The sequence below is a fragment of the Heterodontus francisci genome, chromosome 34 (genome assembly GCF_036365525.1).
Source record: "Heterodontus francisci isolate sHetFra1 chromosome 34, sHetFra1.hap1, whole genome shotgun sequence".
NCBI classification, from domain to species: Eukaryota; Metazoa; Chordata; class Chondrichthyes; order Heterodontiformes; family Heterodontidae; genus Heterodontus; species Heterodontus francisci.
The window spans coordinates 16,768,905-16,795,307 of record NC_090404.1 but is presented as its reverse complement, the minus strand read 5'-3'; the positions used below and the strand labels follow the sequence as shown (position 1 = coordinate 16,795,307).

At 52.2% G+C, this 26,403-nt stretch overlaps 1 protein-coding gene across 1 annotated transcript in view; it reads right to left on the bottom strand.

Annotated features, from left to right (window-relative positions):
* Positions 1–3,473: 3,473 nt before the first annotated feature.
* LOC137348674 (E3 ubiquitin-protein ligase RNF31-like) overlaps positions 3,474–26,403 on the bottom strand; it is a 23,477-nt gene continuing 547 nt past the window's right edge. The window contains exons 2-9 of the mRNA XM_068013933.1: positions 26,044–26,210; positions 25,680–25,794; positions 21,816–21,934; positions 21,299–21,412; positions 19,750–19,807; positions 18,648–18,744; positions 10,797–10,965; positions 3,474–3,593 (exon numbers count right to left, since the gene is read on the bottom strand). Of these exons, the coding sequence (XP_067870034.1) occupies positions 3,543–3,593; positions 10,797–10,965; positions 18,648–18,744; positions 19,750–19,807; positions 21,299–21,412; positions 21,816–21,934; positions 25,680–25,794; positions 26,044–26,210 (890 nt within the window). The 3' untranslated portion in view covers positions 3,474–3,542. The remainder of the gene's footprint in view (positions 3,594–10,796; positions 10,966–18,647; positions 18,745–19,749; positions 19,808–21,298; positions 21,413–21,815; positions 21,935–25,679; positions 25,795–26,043; positions 26,211–26,403) is intronic.

Below are 26,403 nucleotides of genomic sequence, written 5' to 3'. Positions count from 1 at the left end.
CTCACTGTAACACTCCCTGATATATTCCACACCCCTCACTGTAAACACTCTGATATATTCCACACCCCTCACTGTAAACACTCTCTGATATATCCCACACTCCTCTCTGTAACACTCTGATAACCCACACCCCTCACTGTATCACTCTTTGATATATCCCACATTCCTCTCTGGAACACTCTCTGATATATCCCACACCCCTCACTGTAACACTCCCTGATATATCCCACACCCCTCACTGTAACACACTCTGATATATCCCACACCCCTCACTGTAACACTCTCTGATATATCCCACACCCCTCACTGTAAACACTCTCTGATATATCCCACACCCCTCACTGTAACACTCTCTGATATATCCCACACCCCTCACTGTAAACACTCCCTGATATATCCCACACCCCTCACTGTAACACTCTCTGATATATCCCACACCCCTCACTGTAACACACTCTGATATATCCCACACCCCTCACTGTAACACTCTCTGATATATCCCACACCCCTCACTGTAAACACTCTCTGATATATCCCACACCCCTCACTGTAACACTCCCTGATATATTCCACACCCCTCACTGTAACACTCTCTGATATCCCACACTCCTCTCTGTAACACTCTGATATATCCCACACCCCTCACTGTAACACTCCCTGATATATTCCACACCCCTCACTGTAAACACTCTGATATATTCCACACCCCTCACTGTAAAAACTCTCTGATATATCCCACACTCCTCTCTGTAATACTCTGATAACCCACACCCCTCACTGTATCATTCTCTGATATATCCCACATTCCTCTCTGTAACACTCTCTGATATATCCCACACCCCTCACTGTAACACTCCCTGATATATCCCACACCCCTCACTGTAAACACTCTCTGATATATCCCACACCCCTCACTGTAACACTCCCTGATATATCCCACACCCCTCACTGTAACACTCCCTGATATATCCCACACCCCTCACTGTAACACTCCCTGATATATCCCACACCCCTCACTGTAACACTCTCTGATTTATCCCACACCCCTCACTGTAACACTCTGATATATCCCACACCCCTCACTGTAACACTCTCTGATATATCCCACACCCCTCACTGTAACACTCTCTGATATATCCCACACCCCTCACTGTAACACTCTCTGATATATTCCACACCCCTCACTGTAACACTCTCTGATATATCCCACACCCCTCACTGTAACACTCTCTGATATATCCCACACCCCTCACTGTAACACTCTCTGATATATTCCACACCCCTCACTGTAACACTCTCTGATATATCCCACACCCCTCACTGTAACACTCTCTGATATATTCCACACCCCTCACTGTAAACACTCTCTGATTTATCCCACACACCTCACTGTAACACTCTCTGATATATTCCACACCCCTCACTGTAAACACTCTCTGATTTATTCCACACCCCTCACTTTAACACTCTCTGATATATTCCACACCCCTCACTGTGACACTCTCTGATATACCCCACACCCCTCACTGTAACACTCTGATATATTCCACACCCCTCACTGTAAACACTCTCTGATATATCCCACACCCCTCACTGTAACACTCTCTGATATACCCCACACCCCTCACTGTAACATTCTTTGATATATTCCACACCCCTCACTGTAAACACTCTCTGATATATCCCACACCCCTCACTGTTAACGCTGCTGTATTGCACATTTCTCTCAACAATATTGACTGACCACTGCCCCATCCACTCGCACATTGAATTGGAAAACCGTTGTGCCTTTGTCTGGATTTCACACGGAGGGCGAAAAGTTACTGTGACCACTGACCCTTAATACGTCTCCTGGGTTTGTTTTGACAGTGGCCGTGAGGCCATGGCTGTACCGGTTTCTGCTGCTTTCTCATGATGCTGCTTGCTGTTGCCAGGCAGGATGAATGCAGGTTCTGTCAGGTCTCTGAGTGTTAGTCCACACCTTCAATGAACTCCCACTGTCTCAGCGAAAGGAAATGCCTCGGGGAGACCCACCAGCGTCTGGCCGCAAATGTTATAAACCATCCAACCTATATCACCGTGCAAGAACCCACAGAAATCACACTGAGCACAGAATTGGAATCGCCAAAATTCCAATCATCAGTTGACACGAGATAACGTAGAGGGAGCTCTGTATTGCATCTGTCTCTGGGAGAGCTCACTATAACACTGGATAATGTAGAGGGAGCTCTGTATTGCATCTGTCTATGGGAGAGCTCACTATAACACTGGGTAATGTAGAGGGGGTTCTGTATTGTACCTGTCTCTGGGAAAGCTGACACTGTGTATAAAATGACAGTATTGAGTATCAAACAATCCTGGGTTACATTAAACAGTTCCGACATCCAGATAAATGCGCACTGAAACATTTGATGCACAAGTAGCTGGCCCCTGCAGGGTTGCAGGGGGAGCAGTCGGGTGGGAGAAGTGAGGTGAATGGGGAGGATTGTGGGTGAGGTGCAGGAGAGAGATGTGTGGCGGGGGGTGGGTAAGAACAGAGAGGGGTGGAGCACGTGACATGGGGGTGGCTTGGAGCACGGAGGGTTGCAGGGCGAAACACACGAGGGTGGGAGGACCATGTTGCGTGGGGGCGGGGTGGAGGGCGTGCCTGGGGCAGAGAGCGGGGTGGGGAGTAGGCAAGCAGAGGTGAGGGCACAGAGTGGGTGGGGGGGGCTAGGTGCAGACAATGGAGGCACTGGAGGAGAGCAGAGAAAGAGAAGTGGAGGATTTAAGGGCAAGAGGGATCGAGGCGGAAGGAGTTTGAGGGAAGGGAGTTCGAGGGGGAATTCGAGGAGGGAGGAGTTGGAGGGGGAGATGTTGGAGGGGGGAGAAGCAAGCTTTTTAAGTAAGAGATCAAACGAAGACTAATCTCTTGGTTTGTTTTATTGCAGAAATCTCTGTTGATCCTGAAAGGAAGCAGCATCCGGGCAATCTGCTCAGTTCCAGACTCTCGGAATTTTGTCTCACTATAATGCTGGGGAATGTAGCGGGAGCTCTGTATATTACCTGTCTCTGGGAGGGCTCACTGTAACACTGGGTAATGTAGAGGGTGCTCTGTTTTGTACCTGTCTCTGGGAGAGCTCACTATAACACTGGGTAATGTAGAGGGAGCTCTGTATTGTACCTGTCTCTGGGAGAGCTCACTATAACACTGGGTAATGTAGAGGGAGCTCTGTATTGTACCTGTCTCTGGGAAAGCTGACACTGTGTATAAAATAACAGTATTGAGTATCAAACAATCCTGGGTTCCATTAAACAGTTCCAACATCCAGATAAATGCCCACTGAAACATTTGATGCTCAAATAGTTGGCCCCTGCAGGGTTGCTGACACTGTGTATAAAATGACAGTATTGAGTTTCAAACAATCCTGGGTTACATTATCTATCCATCCTGGGTAGAGCCAAGCTTTTGAAATAAGAGTTCAAACGAAGACTAATCTCTTGGTTTGTTTTATTGTAGAAATCTGTTGATACTGAAAGGAAGCAGCATCCCGGGAATCCACTCACTTCCGGACTCTCGGAATTTTGTCTCCCAAGGGAACACTGGAGATCACCTGAGGATCAAACACAAACCAAACCGAGACTTTAATTAACCTGATCCACAAGGACAACAGTGAAAATCAGCAAGCAAGTCATCCCACTCCTCACCCCGTCCAATCCCGCTCCCCACCCCGTCCAATCCCGCTCCCCACCCCGTCCAATCCCGCTCCCCACCCCGTCCAACCCCGCTCCCCACCCCGTCCAACCCCGCTCCCCACACCGTCCAACCCCGCTCCCCACACCGTCCAACCCCGCTCCCCACACCGTCCAAGCCCGCTCCCCACACCGTCCAAGCCCGCTCCCCACACCGTCCAAGCCCGCTCCCCACACCGTCCAAGCCCGCTCCCCACACCGTCCAAGCCCGCTCCCCACACCGTCCAAGCCCGCTCCCCACACCGTCCAACCCCGCTCCCCACACCGTCCAACCCCGCTCCCCACACCGTCCAACCCCGCTCCCCACACCGTCCAACCCCGCTCCCCACACCGTCCAATCCCACTCCCCACACCGTCCAATCCCACTCCCCACACCGTCCAATCCCACTCCCCACACCGTCCAATCCCACTCCCCACCCAGTCTAATCCCACTCCCCTCCATCACTCCCCACCCTCCACCCAGTCCAATCCCGCTCTCCTCCATCACTCCCCACCCAGTCTAATCCCACTCTCCACGCAATCCAATCTCACTCCCCACCCCGAGGCTAATCCCACTCCCCACGCAGTCCAATCTCACTCCCCCCCCACCCCCCGAGGCTAATCCCACTCCCCACCCAGTCTAATCCCACTCCCCCCCCCCCACCGGAGTCTAATCCCACTTCCCACCCTGTCTAATCCCATTCTCCTCCCTCACTCACTCCCCTCCCAATCTAATTTCACTCTCTGCACTCCCTCACTTGCCACCTAGTCGAATCACACTCTCCTCCCTCACTCCCCACCCAGTCTAATCCCACTCTCTTCACTCGCTCCCCACCGAGTCGAATCCCACTCTCCTCCCTCACTCCCCACCCAGTCTAATCCCACTCTCCTCCCTCACTCCCCACCCAGTCTAATCCCACTCTCTTCACTCGCTCCCCACCTAGTCGAATTCCACTCTCCTCCCTCACTCCCCACCCAGTCTAATCCCACTCTCCTCCCTCACTCCCCACGCAGTCTAATCCCACTCTCCTCCCTCACTCCCTACCCAGTCTAATCCCACTCTCCTCCCTCACTCCCCACCCAGTCTAATCCCACTCTCCTCCCTCACTCCCCTCCCAGTCTAATCCCACTTCTGCACTCCCCCATTCCCACCTAGTCCAATCCCACTCTCCTCCATCACTCCCCACCCAGTCTAATCCCACTCTCCACGCAGTCCAATCTCACTCCCCCCCCACCACCCGAGGCTAATCCCACTCCCCACCCAGTCTAATCCCACTCGCCCCCCCCACCGGAGTCTAATCCCACTTCCCACCCTGTCTAATCCCATTCTCCTCCCTTACTCCCCTCCCAATCTAATTTCACTCTCTGCACTCCCTCACTTGCCACCTAGTCGAATCACACTCTCCTCCCTCACTCCCCACCCAGTCTAATCCCACTCTCCTCCCTCACTCCCCACCCAGTCTAATCCCACTCTCTTCACTCGCTCCCCACCTAGTCGAATCCCACTCTCCTCCCTCACTCCCCACCCAGTCTAATCCCACTCTCCTCCCTCACTCCCCACCCAGTCTAATCCCATTCTCCTCCCTCACTCCCCTCCCAATCTAATCCCACTCTACTCCCTCACCCCTCCCAGTCTAATCCCACTCTCCGCACTCCCCCATTCCCACCTAGTCGATTCCCACTCTCCTCCCTCACTCCCCACCCAGTCTAATCCCACTCTCCACGCAGTGTAATCCCACTCTCCTCACTCACTCTCCACCCAGTCTAATCCCACTCTCCTCCCTCACTCCCCATCCAGTCTAATCCAACTCTCCTCCCTCACTCCCCTCCCAGTCTAAACTCACTCTCGTCCCTCATTTTTTTTAATATTCATTCATGCGACGTTGGCCAGGCCAGCCTTTATTGCCCATCCCTAATTGCCCTAGAGAAGGTGGTGGTGAGCTGCCTTCTTGAACCGCTGCAGTCCATGTGGGGTAGGTACACCCACAGTGCTGTTAGGAAGTGTGTTCCAGGATTTTGACCCAGCGACAGTGAAGGAATGGCGATATAGTTCCAAGTCAGGATGGTGTGAGATTTGGACGGAAACCTGCAGGTGGTGGTGTTCCCATGCATCTGCTGCTCTTGTCCTTCGAGGTGGTAGAGGTCGCGGGTTTAGAAGGTGCTGTCTAAGGAGCCTTGGTGGTTGCTGCAGTGCATCTTGTAGATGGTACACACTGCTGCCACTGTGCATCGGTGGTGGAGGGAGTGAATGTTTGTAGATGAGGTGCCAATCAAGCGGGCTCCTTTGTCCTGGATGGTGTCGAGCTTCTTGAGTGTTGTTGGAGCTGCACCCACCCAGGCAAGTGGGGAGTATTCCACCACATTCCTGACTTGTGCCTTGTAGATGGTGGACAGGCTTTGGGGAGTCAGGAGGTGAGTTACTCAGTGCAGGATTCCGAGCCTCTGACCTCCTCATGGAATCACAGTATTTATATGGCTACTCCAGTTCAGTTTCTGGTCAATGGTAACCCCGAGGATGTTGATAGTGGGGGATTCAGCGAGGGTAATGCTATTGAATGTCAAGGGGAGATGGTTAGATTCTCTCTTGTTGGAGATGGTCATTGCCTGGCACTTGTGTGGCGCGAATGTTACTTGCTACTTATCAGCCCAAGCCTGGATATTGTCCAGGTCTTGCTGCATTTCTACGCCGACTGCTTCAGTATCTGAGGAGTCACGAATGGTGCTGAACATTGTGCAATCATCAGCAAACATCCCCACTTCTGACCTTATGATTGAAGGACGGTCTTTGATGAAGCAGCTGAAGATGGTTGGGCCTAGGACACTACCCTGAGGAGCTCCTGCAGTGATGTCCTGGAGCTCAGATGATTGATCTCCAACAACCACAACCATCTTCCTTTGTGCTAGGTATGACTCCAGCCAGTGGAGGGTTTTCCCCCTGATTCCCACTGACTCCAGTTTTGCTTGGGCTCCTTGATGCCATACTCGGTCAAATGCTCCCTTGATGTCAAGGGCAGTCACTCTCACCTCACTCTTGAGTTCAGCTCTTTTGTCCATGTTTGCACAAAGGCTGTAATGAGATCAGGTGCTGAGTGGCACTGTCGGAACCCAAACCAAACTGGGTATCACTGTGCAGTTTATTGCTAAGCAAGTGTCGCTTGATGGCACTGTTGATGACACCTTCCATCACTTTACCGATGATTGAGAGTAGACTGATGGTGCGGTAATTGGCTGGGTTGGACTTGTCCTGCTTTTTGTGTACAGGACATACCTGGGCAATTTTCCACATTGCAGGGTAGATGCCAGTGTTGTAGCTGTACTGGAACAGGTTGGCTAGGGGCGCGGAAAGTTTTGGAGCACAGGTCTTCAGTACTATTGCCGGAATATTGTCAGGACCCATAGCCTTTGCAATATCCAGTGCCTTCAGTCGTTTCTTGATATCACGCGGAGACAATCGAATTGGTTGAAGTCTGGCATCTGTAATGCTGGGGACTTGAGGAGGAGGCTGAGATGGATCATCAACTTCTGGCTGAAGATTGTTGCAAATGCTTCAGCCTTGTCTTTTGCACCGATGTGCTGGGCTCCCCCATCATTGAGGATGGGGATATTTGTGGAGCCACCTCCTCCAGTTAGTTGTTTAATTGTCCACCATTCTCGGCTGGATGTGGCAAGACTGCAGAGCTTAGATCTGATCCGTTGGTTATGGGATCGCTTACCTCTCTCTATCGCATGCTGCTTACGCAGTTTGGCACGCAGATAGTCCTGTGTTGTAGCTTCACCAGGTTGACACCTCATTTTGAGGTCTGCCTGGTGCTGCTCCTGGCATGCCCTCCTGCACTCTTCATTGAACCAGGGTTGGTTTCCTGACTTGATGGTAATGGTAGATGGGTATATGCCGGGCCATGAGGTTACAGATTGTGGTTGAGTACAATTCTGCTGCTGCTGATGGCCCACAGTGCCTCACGGATGCCAAGTTTTGCATTGCTAGATCTGTTCAAAATCTATCCCATTCAGCACGGTGATAGTGCCACACAACACGATGGACGGTATCCTCAATGTGAAGGCGGCACTTCGTCTCCACAAGGATTGTGCGGTGGTCACTCCTACCAATACTGTCATGGACAGACGCATCTGCGGCAGGCAAATTGGTGAGGACAAGGTCAATTATGTTTTTCCCTTACCATCTGCCGCAGACCCAGTCTAGCAGCTATGTCCTTCAGGACTCGGCCAGCTCGGTCAGTAGTGGTGCTACCGAGCAACTCTTGGTGACGGACATTGAAGTCCCCACTCTCCTCCCTCACTCCCCTCCCAGTCTAATCCCACTTTCCTCCCTCACTCCCCACCCAGTCTAATCCCACTCTCCTCCTGCACTCCCCACCCAGTCTAATCCCACTCTCCTCCTGCACTCCCCACCCAGTCTAATCCCACTCTCCTCCTGCACTCCCCACCCAGTCTAATCCCACTCTCCTCCTGCACTCCCCACCCAGTCTAATCCCACTCTCCTCCCTCACTCCCCACCCAGTCTAATCCCACTCTCCTCCCTCACTCCCCTCCCAGTCTAATCCCACTTTCCTCCCTCACTCCCCACCCAGTCTAATCCCACTCTCCTCCTGCACTCCCCACCCAGTCTAATCCCACTCTCCTCCTGCACTCCCCACCCAGTCTAATCCCACTCTCCTCCTGCACTCCCCACCCAGTCTAATCCCACTCTCCTCCCTCACTCCCCACCCAGTCTAATCCCACTTTCCTCCCTCACACCCCACCCAGTCTAATCCCACTCTCCTCCCTCACTCCCCTCCCCGTCTAATCCCACTTTCCTCCCTCACTCCCCTCCCAGTCTAATCCCACTTTCCTCCCTCACTCCCCTCCCAGTCTAATCCCACTTTCCTCCCTCACTCCCCTCCCAGTCTAATCCCACTTTCCTCCCTCACTCCCCACCCAGTCTAATCCCACTTTCCTCCCTCACTCCCCACCCAGTCTAATCCCACTCTCCTCCCTCACTCCCCTCCCAGTCTAATCCCACTTTCCTCCCTCACTCCCCACCCAGTCTAATCCCACTCTCCTCCTGCACTCCCCACCCAGTCTAATCCCACTCTCCTCCCTCACTCCCCTCCCAGTCTAATCCCACTTTCCTCCCTCACTCCCCACCCAGTCTAATCCCACTCTCCTCCTGCACTCCCCTCCCAGTCTAATCCCACTCTCCTCGCTCACTCCCCTCCCAGTCTAATCCCACTTTCCTCCCTCACTCCTCTCCCAGTCTAATCCCACTTTCCTCCCTCACTCCCCTCCCAGTCTAATCCCATTCTCCTCCCTCACTCCCCACCCAATCTAATCCCACTCTCCTCCCTCACTCCCCTCCCAGTCTAATCCCACTTTCCTCCCTCACTCCTCTCCCAGTCTAATCCCACTTTCCTCCCTCACTCCCCTCCCAGTCTAATCCCACTCTCCTCCCTCACTCCCCTCCCAGTCTAATCCCACTCTCCCTTACTCCCCACCCAGTCTAATCCCACTCTCCTCCCTCACTCCCCTCCCAGTCTAATCGCACTCTCCCTTACTCCCCACCCAGTCTAATCCCACTCTCCTCCCTTACTCCCCACCCAGTCTAATCCCACTCCCCTCCCTCACTCCCCTCCCAGTCTAATCCCACTCTCCTCCCTCACTCCCCTCCCAGTCTAATCCCACTCCCCTCCCAGTCTAATCCCACTCTCCCTTACTCCCCACCCAGTCTAATCCCACTCTCCTCCCTCACTCCCCTCCCAGTCTAATCCCACTCTCCCTTACTCCCCACCCAGTCTAATCCCACTCTCCTCCCTCACTCCCCTCCCAGTCTAATCCCACTCTCCCTTACTCCCCACCCAGTCTAATCCCACTCCCCTCCCTCACTCCCCACCTAGTCTAATCCCACTCTCCTCCCTCACTCCCCACCCAGTCTAATCCCACTCTCCTCCCTCACTCCCCACCCAGTCTAATCCCACTCTCCCTCACTCCCCACCTAGTCTAATCCCACTCTCCCCCCTCACTCCCCACCCAGTCTAATCCCACTCTCCTCCCTCACTCCCCTCCCAGTCTAATCCCACTCTCCCTTACTCCCCACCCAGTCTAATCCCACTCTCCCTTACACCCCACCCAGTCTAATCCCACTTTCCTCCCTCACTCCCCTCCCAGTCTAATCCCACTCTCCTCCCTCACTCCCCTCCCAGTCTAATCCCACTCTCCTCCCTCACTCCCCTCCCAGTCTAATCCCACTCTCCCTTACTCCCCACCCAGTCTAATCCCACTCTCCTCCCTCACTCCCCTCCCAGTCTAATCGCACTCTCCCTTACTCCCCACCCAGTCTAATCCCACTCTCCTCCCTTACTCCCCACCCAGTCTAATCCCACTCCCCTCCCTCACTCCCCACCCAGTCTAATCCCACTCTCCTCCCTCACTCCCCTCCCAGTCTAATCCCACTCTCCCTTACTCCCCACCCAGTCTAATCCCACTCTCCTCCCTCACTCCCCTCCCAGTCTAATCCCACTCTCCCTTACTCCCCACCCAGTCTAATCCCACTCTCCCTCACTCCCCACCTAGTCTAATCCCACTCTCCTCCCTCACTCCCCACCCAGTCTACTCCCACTCTCCTCCCTCACTCCCCTCCCAGTCTAATCCCACTCTCCCTTACTCCCCACCCAGTCTAATCCCACTCTCCCTTACACCCCACCCAGTCTAATCCCACTCCCCTCCCTCACTCTCCACCCAGTCTAACCCCACTCAGTTTTGCTAAAGTGACACCAGTTTGCACCCATGGGAATAGCTCCTGCCCAAACCCACCTGCCCCTGCGTTCTGGCCATGTCAACCCGACCACTGCCTGTACCCAGTGTGTCCGCCTATTCCTATGCCCACTCTTGGCCCACTGCTGTCATCACATTCATCCGCTCCGCGCATTGCCATGCCCACTCACGTCTCCCACCCTTTGTCATGCCCACTCTCACGCCCCTGCCCATTACCATACACAGTCTCGCATCCCCACCTCCCCCACCCCCCAGCCCTTTGTTGGCCTATTCTCCCCACCCACCGCTGTCCATTGCAACGCCCACTCTTGCCATACCTGCAGTAGCCGGTTCCTGTAAAGGGAGTCGTCCTCTCCCACTGCTTTGGGCGGCTGGGCCTTTCCTCTCCGCCTGAAGTGGTGCTGCATCTCCTCCTCATCGAACATCTGGGCTGGGTCAAGGGAGTGGCCATTGATCCGACTCACCAGGTACTCCTTGTAGTGGGACCTGCCGGGAGATAAAGTGTAACCCACGCAGGGGTGAAAGATCAGTGAGTGACCCACTGCGCCAGCCAAAGACAAGCGAGATCGTGGAAATATGTGCTACAGGAGACGACCATTCGGCCCATCGTTCCTAGGCCAGTCAATTGGTCCCACTCCATTGCTCTTTTCCCATTAGCCCCCCTCAACTTTTTCCTTTTCAAGTATTTGCCCAATTCTCTTTTGAAAGTTGCTCGTGAATTTGCTTCCACCGCCCCTTCAGGCAGCACATTCCCGATCACATCAAATGCCTCTGGTTCTTTTGCCAATCACCTTAAATCTATTCCCTCTGGGTTATCCATCCTTCAGCCATTGGAAACAGTTTCTCTTCATTTCCTCTACTGAAACCCTTCATGATTTTAAATACCTCTATCAAATCTCCTCTTAACTTTCTCTGCTCTAAGGAGAACAACCTCAGCTTCTCTGGTCTCTCCATATAACTGTAATCCCTCATCACTGATATGATGGTCATCAATCTCCTCCACCCCTTTCTAATGTCTTTTTTTATTCATTCATGGGATGTGGGCAGCTCTGGCCAGGCCAGCATTTATTGCCCATCCCTAATTGCCCTCGAGAAGGTGGTGGTGAGCTGCCTTCTTGAACCGCTGCAGTCCATGTGGGGTAAGTACACCCACAGTGCTGTTAGGGAGGGAGTTCCAGGATTCTGACCCAGCGACAGTGAAAGGACGGCGATATAGTTCCAAGTCAGGATGGTGTGTGACTTGGAGGGGAACCTGCAGGTGGTGATGTTCCCATGCATCCGCTGCCCTTGTCCTTCGAGGTGGTAGGGGTCGCGGGTTTGGAAGGTGCTGTCTAAGGAGCCTTGGTGCGTTGCTGCAGTGCATCTTGTGGACGGTACACACTGCTGCCACTGTGCGTTAGTGGTGGAGGGAGTCAATGTTTGTGGACGGGGTGCCAATCAAGTGGGCTGCTTTGTCCTGGATGGTGTCGAGCTTCTTGAGTGTTTTTTATTTTTATTTTTTATTTAGAGATACAGCACTGAAAAAGGCCCTTCGGCCCACCAAGTCTGTGCCGACCAAGAACCGCCCATTTATACTAACCCTACAGTAATCCCATATTCCCTACCACCGACCGACACTAGGGGCAATTTACAATGGCCAATTTACCTATCACCTGCAAGTCTTTGGCGGTGGGAGGAAACCGGAGTACCCGGCAGAAACCCACGCGGTCACAGGGAGAACTTGCAAACTCCGCACAGGCAGTACCCAGAATCGAACCCGGGTCCCTGGAGCTGTGAGGCTGCGGTGCTAACCACTGCGCCACTGTGTTGTTGGAGCTGCACTCATCCAGGCAAGTGGAGTGTATTCCATCACACTCCTGACTTGTCCCTTGTAGATGGTGGACAAGCACTGGGGAGTCAGGAGGTGAATTACTCCCCGCAGGATTCCTAGCCTCTGACCAGCTCTTGTAGCCACGGTATTTATATGGCTACTCCAGTTCAGTTTCTGGTCAATGGTAACCCCCAGGATGTCGATAGTGGGGAATTCAGCGATGGTAATGTCATTGAATGTCAAGGGGAGATGGTTAGATTCTCTCTTGTTGGAGATGGTCATTGCCTGGCACATGTGTGGCACAAATGTTACTTGCTACTCATCAGGGCAAGCCAGGTCTTGCTGCATTTCTACACGGACTGCTTCAGTATCTGAGGAGTCACGAATGGTGCTGAACATTGTGCAATCATCAGCGAACATCCCCACTTCTGACCTTATGATTGAAGGAAGGTCATTGATGAAGCAGCTGAAGATGGTTGGGCCTAAGACATTACCCTGAGGAACTCCTGCAGTGATGTCCTTGATATCCTTCCTAAAGTATGGTGTCCAGAACTGAGCACAATATTCCAGTGTCGGTCTAACCAGTTATATGTAAAGGTTTAACATAATGTCCTTGCTTTTGTACTTTCTTCCTCCATTTATAAAGCCAAGGATTCCGGAGAGTTTTTTTTAAAAACAGGGTTCTCAACTTGTCCTGCCAGTTTAAAGATTTGTTACATACACCCCCAGGTTTCTCTGTTTCTGCACCTCATTTAAAATGGTATCATTTATTTCATATTGCCTCACCAAAATTTGCTGATGACACAAAGTTAGAACATAGAACATACAGCACAGAACAGGCCCTTCGGCCCACAATGTTGTGCCGATCCTTTGTCCTCTGTCAAGGACAATTTAATCTATACCCCATCATTCTCCTTTATCCATATACCTATCCAAAAGCCTTTTGAAAGTCCCTAAAGTTTCTGACTCAACAACTTCCCCGGGCAAGGCATTCCATGCCTCGACCACTCTCTGGGTAAAGAACCTTCCCCTGACATCCCCCTTATATCTCCCACCCTTCACCTTAAATTTATGACCCCTTGTAACGCTTTGCTCCACCCGGGGAAAAAGTTTCTGACTGTCTACCCTATCTATTCCCCTGATCATCTTATAAACCTCTATCATGTCACCCTTCATCCTTCTCCTTTCTAATGAGAAGAGGCCTAGAATGTTCAGCCTTTCCTCGTAAGACTTATTCTCCATTCCAGGCAACATCCTGGTAAATCTCCTCTGCACCCTCTCCAAGGCTTCCACATCCTTCCTAAAATGAGGCGACCAGAACTGCACACAGTACTCCAAATGAGGCCTTACCAAGGTCCTGTACAGCTGCATCATCACCTCACGGCTCTTAAATTCAATCCCTCTGCTAATGAACGCTAACACCCCATATGCCTTCTTCACAGCCCTATCCACTTGAGTTGCAACTTTCAATGATCTATGCACATAGACCCCAAGGTCTCTCTGCTCCTCCACATGCCCAAGAACCCTACCGTTAACCCAGTATTTTGCATTCATGTTTGTCCTTCCAAAATGGACGACCTCACACTTTTCAGGGTTAAACTCCATCTGCCACTTTTCAGCCCAACACTGCAACCTATCCAAGTCCCTTTGCAGACGACAATAGCCCTCCTCGGTATCCACAACTCCACCAACCTTTGTATCATCTGCAAATTTACTGACCCACCCTTCGACTTCCTCATCCAAGTCGTTAATAAAAATCACAAACAGGAGAGGACCCAGAACTGATCCCTGCGGCACGCCACTGGTAACTGGGCTCCAGGCTGAGTATTTACCATCTAAGACCACTCTCTGCCTTCTATCAGTTAGCCAATTCTTAATCCAACTGGCCACATTCCCCACTATCCCATGCCTCCTGACTTTCTCCATAAGTCTACCATGGGGGACCTTATCAAATGCCTTACTAAAATCCATGTACACCACATCCACTGGTTTACCCTCATCCACTTGCTTGGTCACCTGCTCAAAGAATTCAATCAGGCTTGTGAGGCAAGACCTACCCCTCACAAAACCGTGCTGACTGTCCCGAATCAAGCAGTGTCTTTCCAGATGCTCAGAAATCCTATCCCTCAGCACCTTTTCCATCAACTTGCCTACCACCGAAGTAAGACTAACTGGCCTGTAATTCCCAGGGTTGTTCCTATTCCCTTTCTTGAACAGGGGCACAACATTTGCCACCCTCCAATCACCTGGTACCACCCCCGTCAGCAGAGAAGATGAAAAGATCATTGCCAGCGGCTCTGCAATTTCATCCCTTGCTTCCCATAACATCCTTGGATATACCCCGTCAGGCCCGGGAGACTTGTCTATCTTCAAGTTATTCAAAAACCCCAACACATCTTCCCTCCTAACGAGCACTTCCTCGAGCTTACCAGTCTGCTTCCCACCGTCCTCTTCAGTAATACACCCCTTCTCATTCGTAAATACCGAAGAGAAGTACTCATTCAAAACCTCACTTATCTCTTCCGGCTCAACACACAGTCTCCCGCTATTGTCCTTGACCGGACCTATGGTCCCCCTAGTCATCCTCATATTTCTGACATACGCGTAAAAGGCCTTGGGGTTTTCTTTTATCCTACCCGCCAAGCATTTTTCATGCCCTCTCTTAGCTCTCCTAATCCCTTTCTTCAGATCCTTCCTGGCCATCTTGTATCCCTCCAGAGCTATGCCTGTGCCCTTTTTCCTCAACTTTATATACGCATCCTTCTTCTTCCTAACAAGACTCTCAACCTCTCTTGTCAACCACGGTTCCCTCACATGACCATCCCTTCCCTGTCTGACAGGGACATGCTTATCAATGGCCCCTACTATCTGCTCCTTGAAAAAGTTCCACATTTCGACCGTGCCCTTCCCTGCCAGCATATGCTCCCAACTTATGCTCCTCAGTTCCTGCCTGACAGCATCATATCTACCCTTCCCCCAATTGTAAACCTTGCCCTGTTGCACATACCTATCCCTCTCCATTACCACAGTGAATGCTACAGAATTGTGATCACTATCTCCAAAGTGCTCGCCCACCAACAGCTCTATCACTTGCCCTGGTTCATTACCTAGTACCAAATCCAATATTGCCTCCCCTCTGGTCGGGCAGTCTACATACTGAGTCAGAAAAGCTTCCTGGACATACTGCACAAACACTACCCCATCCAAACTATTCGATCTAAAGAGTTGCCAATCAATATTTGGGAAGTTGAAATCCCCCATAATTACTACCCTGTGACTTCTGCTCCTTTCCAAAATCTGTTTCCCAATCTGCTCTTCCACCTCCCTGCTGCTATTGGGGGGCCTACAGAAAACTCCCATCAAGGTGACTGCTCCTTTCCTGTTCCTGACCTCAACCCACAGTGCCTCAGTCGGCAGATCCTCCTCGAAAATTCTTTCAGCAGTTGTTACACTATTTCTAACTAACAATGCCACCCCCCCACCTCTTTTACCACCATTCCTAATCTTATGAAAACATCTATAACCAGGTACCTCCAAAAACCATTCCTCCCCCTCACCTATCCACGTTTCAGTGATGGCCACAACATCGTAGTCCCAAGTGCCCATCCACGCCTTCAATTCACTCACCTTATTCCTGAAAGGTAGGAAAATAACTTGTGAAGAGGACATAAGGAGGCTACAAAGGGATATAGATAGGTTAAGTGAGTGGGCAAAGACCTGGCAAACGGAGTATAATGGGGGAAAGTGGGAAATTGTCCATTTTGACAGGAAGAATAAAAAAGATGCATATTATCTAAATGGTGAGAGATTGCAGAGCTCTGAGATGCAGAGGGATCTGGGTATCCTAGTGCATGAATCGCCAAAGGTTACTATGCAGGTACAACAAGTAATTAGGAAAGCTAATAGAATGTTATCATTTATCACGAGGGGAATTGAATACAAAAGTAGGGAGGTTATGCTTCAGTTCTACAGGGCATTGGTGAGACCACATCTGGAGTACTGTGTACAGTACTGGTCTCCTTAGTTAAGGAAGGATGTAAATGCGTTGGAAACAGTTCAGAGAAGGTTTACTCGACTAATACCTGGAATGGGCGGGTTGTCTTATGAGGAAAGGTTGGACAGGCTGGGCTTGTATCCGCTGGAGTTTAGAAGAGTAAGAGGCGACTTGATTGAAACATATAAGATCCTGAGGGGCCTTGACAGGGTGGATGTGGAAAGGATGTTTCCCCTTGTGGGAGAATCTAGAACCAGGGGTCACTGTTTAAAAATAAGGGGTCGCCCATTTCAGACAGAGATGAGGAGAAATTTTTCTCTCAGAGGGTCGTGAGTCTTTGGAATTCTCTTCCTCAAAAGGTGGTGGAAGCAGAGTCTTTAAATATTTTTAAGGCAGAGGTAGATAGATTCTTGATAAGGGGGTGAAAGGTTATCTGGGGTAGGTGGGAATGTGGAGTCGAGGTTACAATCAGATCAGCCATGATCTTATTGAATGGAAGAGCAGGCTTGAGGGGCCAAGTGGCCTCCTCCTGCTCCTAATTCGTATCACTTCTGTGATAAACTGCAACTGCCCCATTTCTACCCAATCCACCAGCCCGACTCTAACCTGCTCGAGTCTGTTACGATCATTGTTCATTACATTTCTGAGCTTCGCATCACCTGCAAACTTTGAAATGATGTCCAGTAAACCCAAGACCCGGTCATTAATAAAGAGCTGTGCTCCTAAATACCGACCCATGGCGAACCTCCGCTGTGAACCCTCCTCCGGGCTGGAAAACAGCTGTTCACCGCCACTCTCTGCTTTCTGTCCTTCAGCCAATCTTGTATCCCTGCTGCCACCGTCCCCTTAATCCCAAAACAAGTCTGTTGTGTGGAACTTTATCAAGCGCCTTATGGAAGTTCAAAACCACAATGTCAACTGCACTGCCCTCATCAACTCTCTCCACGACTTGCCTTTATCAAATCGGTGCTGAACCTTCATTTACACGTCCATGCTATTTCACGTGCCAATTCATTTTGTCCCCGGATTATTGTCTCAAAGTTCCGCCAGCAGGAACATTCGTCCGACTGGCCTCTAACCACCATGTAACTCACCACTCCCCCACCCCACCCCCCAGACCCCACCCCCATGCCACTTTATTTTTTTCAACAGGGGTGTAACATTCGCAATCCTCCAGTCTTTGGGCACCATCCCCAGTTCCAAGGAGGATTGGAAGATTGTGTTCAGAGCCTCCGCAATTTCCACCCTCACCTCCCTCAGTAAACTGGGATGCATCCCATCTGGAGTGGGTGACTTTCCGACTTTCAGCGCTGTCAACCTTATCTAACTTTCATCTACTTTGATCCTCGCCAATCTCGCTACAGCCTCCTACTGCACTGCTATATCGGTAGCATCCTCTTCTATCGTGAAGACTTCCAAAAGGCATTTGATAAAGTGCCACATAACAGACTTGTCAGCAAAGTTAGAGTCCATGGAATGAACAGGACAGTAGCAGCATGGATACAGAGTTGGCTGAGCGACAGGAAACACAGAGTAGTGGTGAGCGGTTGTTTTTTGGACGGGAGGAAGGTCTATTGTGGGGTTCCCCAAAGGTCAGTGTTCGGACCCCTGCTTTTCTTGATCTATATTAACGACCTAGACTTGGGTGGACACAGCACAACTTCAAAATCTGCAGGTGGTATAAAATTGTGAATTGGGAGGAGGATAGTGATAAACTTCAAGAGGACATAGACAGACTGGTGGAATAGGCGGACAAGAGGCAGATGAAATTTAATGCAGAGACGTGTGAAATGATATATTCTGGTCGGAAAACAAGGAGAGGGAGTATAAAATAAAGGATACAATTCCTAAGGGGTTCAGGAAGAGAAAGTCCTGGGGGTATATGTGCACAAGTCAGTGACAGCGGCAGGGCATGCTGAGAAAGTGGTTAAAAAGGCAAACGGGATCCTGGGCCTTATAACCAGAGGCAAAGAGTGCAAAGGCAAGTATGACAGGGAGACAGAGCAGGGGGAAGGGAGGCAGAGCAGGGGGAAGGGAGGCAGAGCAGGGGGAAGGGAGGCAGAGCAGGGGGAAGGGAGGCAGAGCAGGGGGAAGGGAGGCAGAGCAGGGGGAAGGGAGGCAGAGCAGGGGGAAGGGAGACAGAGCAGGGGGAAGGGAGACAGAGCAGAGAGAGAGTGTGGAGGGAGAGAGAGAGTGTGGAGGGAGAGAGAGAGTGTGGAGGGAGAGAGAGAAATGGGGAGAGAGAGAGACAGAGAGGGAGAAGCAGAGAGCGTGCAACTGAGGGATAGAGAGTGTAATAGATAGAAAGATCTGGTGCTGGGACCTGGATCCTGCCAACAGTTTTGTCCAAGCTCGTGTACTCACTCACACAGTCCTGCATGTCCGTCGTGTGCTTTGATCCCACACGGTGCGTCAGTGAGACTGTCCCCGACTTCCCTCTGCTCCATGACTCGACACAGACCTGGTGGGGGGTGGGGGGGGGGGGGGAGGGGAGAACGGCAAGAGGAGGGAGGTTAGAACAACCAGTGTTGACTTGTCCTCTCGTACCTGCCCTTCCTCCAACACCACACTCTCCCCCCCCCTTCCCTCTCTGCTCGCCCTCTCCCCAACTATTTCTGCCCTCCACACCGATTCTGTCCTCTCTCTATCTCCCAGCACCACCTCGAACTCTCTCCCCACACCACACACCACCCCCACCCCGCCACCGGCTCCACCCACTCCGTACTGTTGGACCGATGGAGGGAGGAAGCTGGCTAGGGCAGACTTACTGAGGCAGGGGCGAGGCGTGGGAGGAGGATGGGCGTGGCCACCCGTGTCGAACGCTGCAGACGGCTGGAGGAGGAGGGGTGGGGGGGGGGGGAGATAGTTCAGCACAGTCGCAGTCGCGCAGGGCGCCAACTGTAGCTTTGAGAAGAGCTGTTTCCGTACTGCGGCAGAGGTGGAAACCTGGGTCATTGAGATTCAAATATGGAGCTCCGGGAAAGATGGATTTGGGAGGCGGCAAAACGTTCAAGGATTTTGGAGAGGAAAGAGAAATTGGGGATGGGGGTGGGAGGGTGGGGGGGGGGGGGGGGTCGAGAGTTTTTTTTTTGAGGAGATGGTTGGTGGTGGCAGATTTAAAGGAGAGGGGGACAGTACGTGAAGAGAGAGAACCATTAACAATATCAGCTAACGTGGGAAGTTGGAGAGAGCCCGAGCAGGGGGATTATTAGAGGGCGTCTGGCCACAGTGGGCGAGTGGAAGGGAGGGAAGCAGCAGAGGCAGCTGATTGGATGAGCTCGATCTGAGTGACGAACATGTCCATGAGCTCCTGGCACTTGTTGTTGAGGGTGGAGGGAACGGGGTGGAGGGGGTTTAAGAAGATGGTTTACAGTAGAGAGAGGGGAGGAGCCGGGGGCGGGGGTTATCTTTGCATTCCGAGATGATCCTGGAACAGCCAGCAGCTTCAGCAGATGATCGCACTGACCTCCGGGTGTTGGCTCGGCTCCGGTGGGAGGGTCTGTGTCAAAGTTCACCTTGTTGCTCTACAGGAAGACAGAAAGGTCAAAAGGTCAAGATTAACCAAGAGCCCATCGGCAGAGGCCAACGGCCAATGTCCACTCCGGACGTCCCCCTTGGCCCACAGGATCGAGGTCCGAGCAGCTGACCGTCTCCACCGCCTCGGGCTGCTTCCATCGCCCCCTATCCGCCCGCCCTCTATCTCCCATTCCTCATACCACATTCTCTTGGTCGCTCAACACGTCCCCCTCTCAAACTGTCCCCTCCCTTGTTACGAAAGCGCCTCTGTGTTTTGTTAAATATATTTTTTGAGGACTCACTTTCGAAAGACTGAAGAACTGTTAACTTTGGGGTTTTCAAAGGGGGTCATGTAAAGGCCACTAGATTTTGTAAAAACAGTCCCTGGAAATATTTTTAAAAAGGGGCACTGAGAGGTCTTGTGAGGAAAACGAGCCTTTCCGGGAAACTACCTGACTTCCAGCAACAACAACAAGCCTTTCCGGGAAACTACCTGACTTCCAGCAATAACAACAAGCCTTTCCGGGAAATCACCTGATTTCCAGCTCAATAAACAACAGAGAACTCTGGACACCTGGAGAAGTTGTTTACAAAGAAGTGACAGGTCAAGATTGATCGAGGTCACAAGGTTCAGCTCCTGTTGTTCATTTCACTTTTTTTTTGTTTTGAGTTGGGGTTGAGCGATAAAAAAAGGGAGAGAATTTCCAAGGAGAGAAGACCACAACCCAGCTCAGCTTTCCAGCACCTCTCTAAAAGACGCTGAGAAGTCCACTGTGTCAACCCATCTCGTCTCCTGTCTTTGAAGAAAAGCCTGCTAAATTAATTCTCAACGCCGCCTGAAAAGAACTGTTCTAAAAGATCCCAGTGACCCATCTATGTGTAGTTGGAGGCCAGACTGTATGCCAGTTTTGGAACACAACATATCTCATCTGCTGTTTCTTCAAGAATGAATAAGTATTCAGTCCACGTATTTTTTTTGTCTGTAATTGAGCTCTTGAAAACAAAAAATCCCTTTATTTTTCCGGTTAACCTGTGTATATGTGTGTGAGAGTATGAGGGGCTAAGGTAAAAAGGGAACTTTAATATTTCAATCTGTGTGTTTAAGCTTTACTTTATTACTGGTTAAGACCTGTTTTACAATAAACTGATAATTTTGTTCTGTGTGTTTTATTCTGGGATTAAAAATAGAGTCTATGATTGACTGTAAGTGGGGAAAAAATTTTAATACATGCTGTGACCCATGGAGAAGTGGAACCAGAATAAACAGTATGCTCTTCCGAACTCGGTCATAACACCCTCCAAATCTCATTCCTCCCTCATACCAACCTTCCTCCCTCACAACACCATTCCCTCCCTCACCTGTCCATCCCCCGGACAGCCTCAACCCCTCCCTCACACTAGCAGTCCCTTCACTCACAACCCTGTCCCCACGCCTCGCTCGTTTTACTCTCTATACTGGCACACCACCCAGCCAATCGACCTCACCATCCCAGGGTTACCTGCAGCAATTCCTGCAGTCTGTTCACTGACCAGTCCCGGAGGTAGAAGAGACAGTCCCGTGGATGGTGAGCGTGGAGAGTATCCTTCAGCAGGCACACGGGGTCAGTGCACTTCTGAAAGAATGAGAGAAGACACAGTCACTGCCTGCTGGGCTTGCCACCAGTACCAACCTCACATCGAGAGCCAAACCCAGGGGGTAGCAGAGGGCAGAGAGTCAGAATCTTCCCGTAACACTTTACATATTCCATCCAGAGACAGCACGCTGTTGTGGCGGAGGGGTTACTGAGTGACAGTGTGAGGGAGCTGGATTAACATCAGTACAGATACAGTCAGTAACACAGGGTGCTGGGGGGAGAGGGGTTACTGACAGTGTGAGGGAGCTGGATTAACATCAGTACAGATACAGTCAGTAACACAGGGTGCTGGGGGGAGAAGGGTTACTGAGTGACAGTGTGAGGGAGCTGGATTAACATCAGTATAGATACAGTCAGTGACATAAAGATAGCAGGTACTCACTTTCTTGCCGAGGAAGGTGTTGTAACATCCACTGCAAAATTCGTGCTGACACTGAGAACACCTGAAATGCATGCAGCCTCCTTTCGCCAGTGCGTAACGGAATTTACAATTCGGGCAATCTGTGGGTGGGTGGGGAGAGAGAAAGAGAAAGCATGTCTGGGCAATGGATTAAACTAAAAATTTGTTTCATGTTCTAACAAATTTTAAGTTTGCTAAGTTTTAAGTAAGTTTATGTCAAAGTGGGCCTTGCAATTTTATTTCTGCTAAGTTTAGCTCAAAGTTTAATAATTAGGGGCACGGCAGGGCACCCGAGACCCATGGAGTTACGCATCTTGTTTCACACGGGAACTCCAGGACACTTCTCGTGTCCTGGACAACAGGTGCAGGAAGTGTCATCAGGTGCAGCAGCTCGAGGTCTGGGTTTTGGGGCTTGAGCAGCAACTGGAGTCATCGCGGTCCATCCGCGAGGCTGAGCGCCACGCGAATGGTGCATCTCTGGAGACGGTCACTCCGCACCTTAGGCGTGTTGCAGGCGGAGTGCGAATGAGTGATGGCTAGGCAGTGAAGGAGGACCGAGGCAGGTCGCACAGGAGTCCCCTTGAGTGCATCCCACCGTCCAACCAGTATTCTGAATACTGCTGAGAGTGATGGTTCCTCTGGGGCGTGCAGTCAGAGCAAGTCCACGGCACCACAGCTGGCACAGCTGTACAGGGGATCCAAAGGAAGTATGAGAAAGCAATAGTGACACGGGCTTCTACAGCTAGAGGAACAGACAGGCTGCTAAGGGAAGAAATAGTGGAGGCTCCGACTGTCATTTTCCAATGCTGTCTGGCTTCAGACGTGGTACTGGAGGACTGCTAACGTTCTACCGTTGTTTAAAAAGACAGGACGGGATAGCCTGAGTAATTACAGCCTAACAACGGTGGTGGGAAAATTATTGGGAAAAATTCTGGGACACGGTATAAATAATCATTTGGAAAGGCATGGATTAATCAAGCACAGTAAGCATGGATTTGTTAAGGGACAGTCGTGTTTGATTAACTTGATTGAACTTTTTTGAGGAGGTAAACAAGGAGGGTGGATAACAGCAGTGTGTTTGATGTCATCTACATGGATTTTTGACAAGCTCCCACACGGCAGACGGGTCAGAATTGTAAAAACTCCCAGGAAAGGGACAGTTGGATCCAAATTTGGGTCAGTGGCAGGAATCAGAGGGTAATGGTCGAGGGGGGGTTTTTGTGACTGGAAGGCCCTTCCCTGTGGGATTCCCCAGGGCTCAGTACTGGGCCCTTTGCTGGTTGTGATATATATCAATGATGTAAACGTAAATGCGGGTGGCATGAGGAAGAAGTTTGCAGATGATATGAAAATTGATCTTGTAGTTGATAAGTGAAGGAAGTTGCAGACTGCAGGAAGATATCAATGGACTAGTCAGGTGGGCAGAACAGTGACAAAAGGCATTCAGTCTGGAGACGTGCGAGATGATGCATTTGCAGAGGACAAGCAAAGCAAGGTAATGCAATATTACCAGAGAATACTGAGAGGTGCAGAGGAACAGAGGGACACTGGAGGGCGTGCTTTCAAATCCCTGCAGGTACGGTGTAGAGGTCAAGTGGTTAGAAGGCACAGGGGATATGGGAGATGGGAGGGGGGGGGGGGGAAGAGGAGAGAGGGGGGGGGGGGAAGAGGAGAGGGGGGGGGGGGGAAGAGGAGAGAGGGGGGGGGGGAAGAGGAGAGGGGGGGGGGGGGGAAGAGGAGAGAGGGGGGGGGGGGAAGAGGAGAGAGGGGGGGGGGGAAGAGGAGAGAGGGGGGGGGGAAGAGGAGAGAGGGGGGGGGGGGAAGAGGAGAGAGGGGGGGGGGGAAGAGGAGAGAGGGGGGGGGAAGAGGGAGAGGGGGGGGGGGGGGAAGAGGAGAGAGGGGGGGGGGAAGAGGAGAGAGGGGGGGGGGAAGAGGAGAGAGGGGGGGGGGAAGAGGAGAGGGGGGGGAAGAGGAGAGAGGGGGGGGAAGAGGAGAGAGGGGGGGGAAGAGGAGGGGGGGGAAGAGGAGGGGGGGAAAGAGGAGGGGTGGGGGAAGAGGAGAGGGGGGGGAAGAGGAGGGGGGGGGAAGAGGAGGGGGGGGAAGAGGAGGGGGGGGGGAAGAGGAGGGGGGGGAAGAGGAGGGGGGGGAAGAGGAGGGGGGGGAAGAGGAGAGAGGGGGGGGAAGAGGAGAGGGGGGGGGGAAGAGGAGAGGGGGGGGGGAAGAGGAGAGGGGGGGGAAGAGGAGAGGGGGGGGGGAAGAGGAGAGAGGGGGGGGAAGAGGAGAGAGGGGGGGGAAGAGGAGAGAGGGGGGGGAAGAGGAGAGAGGGGGGGGAAGAGGAGAGAGGGGGGGGAAAGGAGAGAGGGGGGGAGAGGAGAGAAGGGTGGAGGAGAGAAGGGTGGAGGAGAGAAGGGTGGAGGAGAGAAGGGTGGAGGAGAGAGGGTGGAGGAGAGAAGGGTGGAGGAGAGAAGGGTGGAGGAGAGAAGGGTGGAGGAGAGAAGGGTGGAGGAGAGAAGGGTGGAGGAGAGAAGGGTGGAGGAGAGAAGGGTGGAGGAGAGAAGGGTGGAGGAGAGAAGGGTGGAGGAGAGAAGGGTGGAGGAGAGAAGGGTGGAGGAGAGAAGGGTGGAGGAGAGAAGGGTGGAGGAGAGAAGGGTGGAGGAGAGAAGGGTGGAGGAGAGAAGGGTGGAGGAGAGAAGGGTGGAGGAGAGAAGGGTGGAGGAGAGAAGGGTGGAGGAGAGAAGGGTGGAGGAGAGAAGGGTGGAGGAGAGAAGGGTGGAGGAGAGAAGGGTGGAGGAGAGAAGGGTGGAGGAGAGAAGGGTGGAGAGAGAAGGGTGGAGGAGAGAAGGGTGGAGGAGAGAAGGGTGGAGGAGAGAAGGGTGGAGGAGAGAAGGGTGGAGGAGAGAAGGGTGGAGGAGAGAAGGGTGGAGGAGAGAAGGGTGGAGGAGAGAAGGGTGGAGGAGAGAAGGGTGGAGGAGAGAAGGGTGGAGGAGAGAAGGGTGGAGGAGAGAAGGGTGGAGGAGAGAAGGGTGGAGGAGAGAAGGGTGGAGGAGAGAAGGGTGGAGGAGAGAAGGGTGGAGGAGAGAAGGGTGGAGGAGAGAAGGGTGGAGGAGAGAAGGGTGGAGGAGAGAAGGGTGGAGGAGAGAGGGTGGAGGAGAGAAGGGTGGAGGAGAGAAGGGTGGAGGAGAGAAGGGTGGAGGAGAGAAGGGTGGAGGAGAGAAGGGTGGAGGAGAGAAGGGTGGAGGAGAGAAGGGTGGAGGAGAGAAGGGTGGAGGAGAGAAGGGTGGAGGAGAGAAGGGTGGAGGAGAGAAGGGTGGAGGAGAGAAGGGTGGAGGAGAGAAGGGTGGAGGAGAGAAGGGTGGAGGAGAGAAGGGTGGAGGAGAGAAGGGTGGAGGAGAGAAGGGTGGAGGAGAGAAGGGTGGAGGAGGAGAAGGGTGGAGGAGAGAAGGGTGGAGGAGAGAAGGGTGGAGGTAAGAGGTGAAGCAGGGGGGGAGGAGGGGGTGGAGGAGGTGGGGGGAAGAGGAGAGACAGAGATGCACGTTTTGCCTGAAATAGATGCACTCACTGTTTCTCCCCACCTCCCCCCCCCCCCCCCCCCCACCCCCACCAGACCACTGAGCCTCTCCGGCAGGTTGCGGGTGGGCAGTTAATGTCTAATACCCGTCTCAGTGATCCAGCCACCCTCCAAGAGTGAGCCCTGATTCAGTCCAACGCGGACACGCAACACATTCCTCCCAAGCAGGAGGCACCTGCAGCAGGAGCCCTGGATCAATCACCCGCCGCGCCCCAAAGCAGCCTCACTGCCCACTGCAGTCTCCCTGCGCAAATGGAACCTGCTCTCTTCCCACTCACCGATCCCGTTCTCCTTCAGGTATGCTGCCAGCCCCTGGGCTTGGTACTCCGGATCGTTCTCCCGCTTCCAGTTCTGGAAATCCTCACAGCTGATTCCCTGGTGTTGCTGTTCCCACTGGGAATGACAACAGCGGTTAGAAAAGGGCAGGGAGAGGGAGAGAGAGAGAGACAGAGAGAGAGAAACAAGAGAGAGAGAGAGAGAGAGAGAGAGAGAGAGAGAGAGAGAGAGAGCGCGCGAGGGCCAGAAACCAAAAGCAAGATGTAAACACACATACAGAACCCGTAGATGCACAGAGACCCCCAAATCCCCAGAGTGGGGGAGCGCTGTGATACTGACCTCCCCTCCCCTCCCCCACCCAATTACCGGCCTCTTGCACTCCACGCAAAAGCTGCCTTTACACTGCGGACACGTGACCTTGCTTTGATTCCCGTCGTAGATAAATCCGTTAGAGCACTGGAAGAGAAGAACGGATCTAATCAGCTGCAGGCAGCCAAGGGTTAGACACTTATCTTTGTTACGACCGACCACTCCTGTCAAAGCCCCCAATCAAAATATACGATTCTGATTGCGGTGGGAGAAACGCACTGTTAATTCAGTCCCATCCCTCCACAGATTGCCTAACATATCATTTTTAAACGTTCCAAATTAAAGAAAGACCCAGCCAAACTGTACCATCTATGAACCCCCAAATGAGGCTAACCAAAGCAGGTGTCTTTAAATCAA